Source organism: Sinocyclocheilus anshuiensis, unplaced genomic scaffold (genome assembly GCF_001515605.1).
Source record: "Sinocyclocheilus anshuiensis isolate Anshui unplaced genomic scaffold, SAMN03320099.WGS_v1.1 scaffold762, whole genome shotgun sequence".
Taxonomy (NCBI): domain Eukaryota; kingdom Metazoa; phylum Chordata; class Actinopteri; order Cypriniformes; family Cyprinidae; genus Sinocyclocheilus; species Sinocyclocheilus anshuiensis.
Genome location: NW_015542390.1, coordinates 608474 through 616027, shown reverse-complemented (window position 1 = coordinate 616027; position 7554 = coordinate 608474). Strand labels below are relative to the sequence as shown.

Genomic DNA, 7554 nt, shown 5'->3' with positions numbered 1-7554 from the left:
TATATATATATATATATATATATATATATATATGGAATACATGTAAACACCACAAGCAGTTCCCAAAGAGACAATTATTCATGCAGACAAGACATAACAGATGTTTTTGTTACAATATTACCAAACCAAAAAAAATATTTTTTGCAGAAACCATAGAAATACATCCCACCAAAATATGTTAATTAGCTGTTTGCCATCATTTGATTGTAGTTCGAACTGATCCGATCAAATCTCATCTGATTTCAGAAGTTGGTAGTTGACCTTTGATCCCCTGGATTTGTAGACCATCATTCCGCACACCATGACAACTACTGCTATGACACATCCGGCCACGAAAACAAGGTTCAGGTTCAAGCTTGGGCTGATGGCATCTGGAAATGAATAAGGGACATTAGCATTTAAAACCTCATCTTTTAATTGCACCTGCATCTGCACAAACGACCAAGTTAGGACATACCAGTAAATGATGTGCTCCTCCTCAGCCGCAGGGGTCCCTGGGAGATGAAGTGGCTTTTAGTCTGGATGGCAGCTTCTCTTTTGTGAACGTGTGAGGACGGTGCGACCCGTGTGCCATTGGTGCAGCCCTGAGCACAACGTGTGTTGGGATTGTTGGCTTGACATATCATAATGGAGCAGCTGATAAACACCTAGAGAGAGAAAGAGTGACGATTCAAAAAAACACATTCTCTGTTCCAGTAAAATGAGGCATGCTTTTTTTTTTTTTTGGTCCATCCTTACCTGGTCATATTGTCCAATAAACTTGAAGGCCTCCATACTGAACTTGACATTGGGCTGGTGACTTGTGTAGATGTTAACAGTTTCATCAACCTGACATAAATTGACAAAATGGATTGGATTAATTTGTTGGAAAATGACAGTGCTGTCAAAGCATTATAATGTGGTGATTTCCAGACTTCATCAACTAAAAACTAAAATAATTATTTTTGTTACTTGAAATAAAATGTGTGTGTGTGTCTGTGTGTATACACTGTATATAATTGTTAACTGAAATCAAATATTTTAAAAATTAACATTTTACTTTCTTTTCTTTACTTACTTGCTCACTTTCTTATTTTCCCATTAAGGTTAATGAGGTTAATCCGAGATTAATCAGATTTTGCACAACACTCGATGTCTAAAATCTCTGTTTTTCAATTGCAACTTTGCAAGAAATGATACTGACTTAATTTGGAATATGACAATCAAACTCTGTGTTTCCGTGCCACGCATAAACCTGACTTATTTAAATTGAAATGTCATTGTGTAAAACATATGGCTTTATTGATTTGAGTGATTTTGGATTCTTACCCATTTGTGATGATGGGATAAGAGATGGGATAATTGGGATTATCATAGGGTGTAGCTACACAGGACTCAACGAAGACCTCAGTGTTTTGGACGACATTGACAGGGGCGATCTCCATGTAGATCATGTCTCCAACGTTGTAATCCAGTGGGTAGCTGCTGGGATTTCTTATGTTACTGAAGGTACTAGACTGATAAAATTCAAACTGATAACTGAATGAGCCGAAGCCTCTCTCGGTGAAGTTGACCGCAGGCCTGTGAGCATCAAACTTCGTGGTGATGCTGCTCTTTTTCTGGTACTTGCACATAACTTCAATTTCAAATACGTTTTTCCTGGTTATGATGTGGTTTGGATTATCGAAGGTAACAATTGTGTTCTTGAAGAGGAGATGTTCATCAGTCTCCTACAGAAAAACAAATATAAAAGCAGTTTAGATGCAGTGAAAGTTTTTATTGGTATTTATATCTATTAAAACTGATTGAACTCCTTACTTCAATCTGAGTACCGCATCCGTTTAGAGAGAAAGTTGTAAACACATGCGTGTTGTTGGAAGAAACTGCACAGGAAGCATTGTTGTTCAGCCGCAAGTGATCTCCATGAATACCCGAAATAGTGGCTCTTTCTATTGCAACTGACATTTTGTCCTTAGTGCAGGTCACTTGTGCTCTTGGACCTTGAACAAATACAGAACAATTGTAAGAATGCAGTTGTATAAACATCCATTTACTTCAAGGACACTACAGGACTATTAAAGGGTTAAACAACACAGGCTCATTGGAAATACCTTACGCTGCCGACTTTTGCAAACATATACATGAATATACATAAATTTCACTGCATGTGATACAAGTCCAATGAAACATGAGTCACAGCACTCCATAAAAAAAGAGCCAAAAGACTTGTAGACGCAATCTCAAATAGCATGGTTGCTTTAGCAAATGTGTTCTCATCTCACGTTTGCTTTTGTTAACACTATCAGCTAGGTTTATGGTCAGGTACGTTTTATTCATGACACTGTGCTGTTCAATAAACCCACAACTACAATCAAAAAGTTTTTGCAGAAATTTAGGCAGAGTCAAATATTTACAATGATCCTGGGTTGGAAGTAAACCATCAAATCTAAGAGTAAGACGAATTTCAATGAACACTGTAAATTACCTGCAGCCTCCACCACAACAATTACACACCTCATCTCAGATTGATAGTTCCTAGACCTAAAATATTAAGAAGATTAATCAGCTTCATTTGACATGGCACGTTTTTATTGAATTAATCTCGCTGTGTAATCATACCCATTTAGGCCCTCTGCAATGAAGCAAATTGGAAAATGTTGGCCAAAATTATCTGACGTTGGTGTCCAGTTGATCACATACTCCCCAGTGGTGGTGGTCTCCTTTGTGCTGTTCAGAGGTCCACTAAAGACCACATCAGTGATCCTGAAATAAATAAATAAATAAAAAATAAAAAAACATCCAATAAGATGCACATATATTGGTTTACAAATTGAACTAAAATTAACCAGTTATAGTGAAGATCTAGATCAGCAGTTTTTAGCCTTTTTGACTCCAAGGCCTCCCACTGCCCACAATAAAAATGGCCCCTTTCAACCTTTGTCAACTTGACAATATAATTCTATTACATTCTTTTGGCAGAGAATGTTTTGAACGGGTTTTTCTTGAAGTGGGCGGGTTTTGGAGAGCTTTTAGCTTGGAAATTGTTGACCCAATCTTTGTTGTAAAATTGTACGAACCTGTTTCTGGAGGGCTACTGCCTGGCAGAGTTTATCTCCAAGCTTAATTAAACTTCCAGGCAAGTGTGTTGGAACTGGTTAAAGCTAAACTCTACAGGACGTTGGCTCTCCAGGGGCAGGATTGAACATTCCTGATCTAGATTAATCCAGTTTGTGCTCTGAGGAAAATTATGTTGAAGAACTAGTTCAGTCTAGTTAATCTCAGAAGGAAGTGTGAATCGTTAAAGTTGAGGATGTAGGTTGAGCTCAGAAAGTAGTTTGAAGATCTAGTCTCGCCTAGTACAGGAGTGTCCAAACCTGTTCCTGGAGTATTTTGGCTCCGACCTTAATTAAACACACCTGGAACTGGCAAATCAAGGTCTTCACTCTCACTAGAAATTTAGAAATGTGTTGGAGCTGGTTGGAGCTAAACTCTACAGGACGTTGGCCATCCAGGAGCAGGATTGGGCACCCCTGGTCCAGAGAAAATTGTTTACTGTTATCAGACATTTCCATCATACCTTGAGAAGGTTGCAGTAGCCTTTACTCTGATCTCTAGCTCTTGATTGGCACGAGCCTGTAGATGTTCTCCCTGATGAGGTGTTGGGTGGAGGAAACGAGGTAGATATTCACCCTCGATGCAAGATGGTGCAGGAGCCTCCACTAAAACATAAACATAATAATAACGGTTGTTATACAGAACAACACAATTAAAAAAATTATTTCAGCAGTGAACGGTACCTTCTACAGCAAATTGGAGAGGTATTTTGCTCAATGGTGGATTGGAGGATGCATTAACGAAGGGGGATCTGGCCGCCGGGGCCATGGCAGTGTAGGTTAGAGTTATGTTCTGGGTGGGATAGTCCTCCATGACCAGCTCAAATGCATAAAAACCACGTGCAGCATTGACAGAGTTTGACAGAGTACAGGTGTTCTGGAAAGAAGAAAGAAATTAACTAAATTAACTAATTATTAGCAACCAAGTCAGCCAAGAACATGTCGAAGAATGAAAGGAAACAGTTAACTGTATATTTCACTGCTGTCCATGGCAACATACATGGTTATACATTATTCCTCACCTGGTCCAAAGTGAATCCTGCAGGTTGGTTGCACATTCCACACTCATTTGCAGATAAAATTCCATATCTACACCTGACCTTGTCTTTATCTGGATCACAGGACAAAAGATTGTAGTTCCTGGCGCAGTTCTGAGGAACTCTAGAAACAATCCAAAAACAGTCATCTTGAAATGTGTATAGGTAAACAGGCTCCAAGAAGTACTTAGACCGCAAGATGCATCCATCTGGACCGCAAAGCCTTTTGACATAATGAAATAAATAAATGCCAAACGCTATTTTCTAACAAAATCAAATTTATATCAAGCACATCAAGGTCAGCTCAGTAGAGCCGTTTGGGTCCTACGGCACCACAGGTTGCTAATACGGTTAACTGTTGCTACAGTCAGACGTGCGGTGAAGAGAGATGAAACTTTCAGTGAGTGAAAAACAATGGCATTCTCAAAAATTAGGAAAGTTGACGGGTCCTTAAAAAGTCTTACATTTTGTTGTATCAAATATAAGGTCATAAAAAGTCTTAAATGGTACAAGTCTTAATTATGATTTCAGGAGGCCTTAAATGTGGGGACGGAAAGACAAGAATAGCAATATAGCTTAATGTGACGATTAAACTTCAAAAGGCTGTGATTTTATTGAATAAATATGAGTGCCGCACATTTCAAAGTTAGCTGCTGCTCTGTTTTGTGTACAGCTGTTACCGGGGAAACGGCTATATTTCTGCCGTTCCAATAGCGCCACCTACTGGCAGAGAATGAATTAGCTTTTTCAATAAGCCTGTCTGCTGTTTTTGTTCAGACCATTGTGAAAATCAACCCATGTTTTTATGCAGCAAACACACAGAGTTGTAAATGTGCACTAGTGGATCGACAAGAAGATAATGCATTATAAAAATTTCAACAATTAAGACAGTAACATATATTTATATGTTATTTGATTCATATAATAATTGATTGATAATAGTTGTTTTAATTCATATAATAATTGATACTTTTGACTACATTTTCCTTAAAAGTTGATTAATTGATACTTTTTTCTTTAAAAAAAAATTATTTGTGTAGATCTTAAGAAAAGGTCTTAAAAAGTCTTAACTATGAGCTTAAATAATTTAATTTAATTTAATTGGTTAAATGTTCCTGTGGCTCAGTGGTAGAGCATTGTGTTAGCAGTACAAAAGGTTGTGGGTTTGATTCCCAGGGAACACACATACTGGTAAAAAAAACAAAATGTATAGCCTGAATGCACTGTAAGTTGCTTTGGATAAAAGTGTCTGCTAAATGCATAAGTTATTATTAAATTAAATATCCTGCTGATACTTTGATACGGATACCTGGTCTGGCAAAAACCATCAATTCATATTTTTAGGGATATAATTGTCTGGACCTCGGCTGGTGAGGAGGGTTCATTACTGGACCTCAAGCAATTTTAGTTGAAGACCCCTGACTTAGACAATCAAGATACATTTTAAAAAGTGTAAATGCTATTGCGTCACATAACAAAATACCAATTCAAATGCTAGACCTTTTCTCAGAACTGACTTTTACACTTTTGTAAAATGTCTTTGCAATTACTTTACACTAGCTGGTCCTAGAGTGACTTTTACTCGATTATAATCAATAAAAAGGGTAAGGTAAATGAAAATAGATTTATATATCTTGAATAAAAAAATAAGATAAATAAATAGGAAAGAAAGAAAGAATAAAAGAAAAGCAAAAACCTTTTTTGCTATACTAATACTACTACTACTACTAATAATAATAATAATAATAATGGAAATGGAAACAAATGATAATTTATGAAAATATATAAAATATGTAATATACAAATAAAACATTTTTTAAAGTATTACACTAACATCATTGTAATATGTTAGTTACATTATGAATGCTGAACATTCTAACATTCTGTTGATTAATGGGAGATCAGAATTTTGGATGTAAATTTTCTTTAAATGGTCTTAAATTTCTTTTTAATCCCTAAAAGTATAAATTGGGCATGAAATAGATTTTTAGGTTTAGGTTCAATTTTTTTAAAATCAAATGAATGGCAGTTGTACATTACTTTAAGAAGCAGATGGAAAAAGAGAAGTTTTAGTGCAGACAAAAATCTTTTGATGAAGACAAACTGATTTTACCTTACTATGGGAAGTGTGGTGGCGACTGGAGATCTGTTGGGTTTAGAGGTGTCAGATCTTTCTCCGAGGTCAATATGTGTGAGAAGTCCCCAGTTTCCACCATATATGTTATATGTGGTAGAGATCCAGCAGCAACTACTTTGTCTGTTGACACATGCATTTCATTTATAATAAACAAATTTTAGATGATCTACAGTGCTATTATATTATGGTTATTTAGATTAATCGAATTCCTCTAATTTTGCTTACTGCAGCTGAAATGGGCTGTTGTTGGAGACAGTTCTTTTCATCACTGCCTCAGTCTGGCACCAGCTACCACCATTGGGACTGCTGTCCACACGACCACCCACAAAAGAGGTTCTATTGCCACAATTTCCAGACCTGCACGTCCAGGAGTCAGTTGCATAACAGCTATGATAGGCCTCCTTGAAGCGGATATCCACCTGAAAAAATACAGATCTAAGTAATTTCTCAAAATTAAGTTGGCATAGCTACTGTCTGATTATTCCAAACTTTTGAACTGTAGTGTATGTACTGTATAATTTTAGTTAGTTTAATAAAAATCCTCATAAAAAGTACCCATGACTGAAGAAATATAATACAGGTCTCACCCTATAGGAACCATCAGGATTCTTTATCGGGTTGAACGTCATTGATCCTCCATAGAAGTGTGAGGCTGAGGCTGTGGATGCCAGCAGCAGCAGAGCTGAGAGCAGAGCAGAGACAGACATGATGATGCTCATGAATAAGATCTGACCAATGATCACAGCACGTTCCCTTTTAAAGACCTCATGGAGGAAGTCATCTCAAAAAAAAAAAAAGAAAAAGAATCACATTTACAATAAAATCTTTCAGGAAAGGAAAGATTAAAGTTTGTCCCCATCCACTCCTACTCCAAGAATGATTGGCATGCACTTTTGCAGTTCCATAGCATCTCTGTACATCTAAAAATTCTGTTCAAGATCTCGTTTTGATCTCATACAGTGCTGGTATTTTAGTATTATTTATATACCTTCATATTTATACTATTATAGTTTTCATTCCAAATTTTGAGCTTTTATATTTACAGTTTTTATTTAGTGCATTTTTGCTCTTTTTAAATATGTCTGTTTATGTTTCTCTTTTTTCAGTTTTACTTCAGTTTTAGTTTTATTTCCACTTGTAATTTTAGTGCTTTAACAAACTTATTTGAGTTACTTTCCAAGGCAACATTTCTCATTTTAGTTTAGCTAAGTCTTTACTCTAATAACCTTTTTTTATCATAGTTTTAGTTTTAGCTAGTGAATAAAAGCATGTAAATAAAAGCATGCTT

General features: G+C 36.3%; 1 protein-coding gene across 1 annotated transcript; it reads right to left on the bottom strand.

Moving 5' to 3' along the window:
• Window positions 1-138: 138 nt before the first annotated feature.
• LOC107692770 (deleted in malignant brain tumors 1 protein-like) lies at window positions 139-6954 on the bottom strand. The gene is made up of 13 exons (XM_016491945.1): window positions 6854-6954; window positions 6492-6685; window positions 6243-6386; window positions 4115-4253; window positions 3777-3969; window positions 3557-3698; window positions 2599-2742; window positions 2465-2520; window positions 1798-1979; window positions 1309-1709; window positions 739-835; window positions 458-647; window positions 139-371 (listed from the first exon to the last, which is right to left on the bottom strand). Exons 1-13 carry the CDS (start codon window positions 6893-6895, stop codon window positions 226-228), a joined length of 2070 nt encoding a protein of 689 aa, XP_016347431.1. The 5' UTR covers window positions 6896-6954; the 3' UTR covers window positions 139-225.
• Between the last annotated feature and the right edge of the window lie 600 nt (window positions 6955-7554).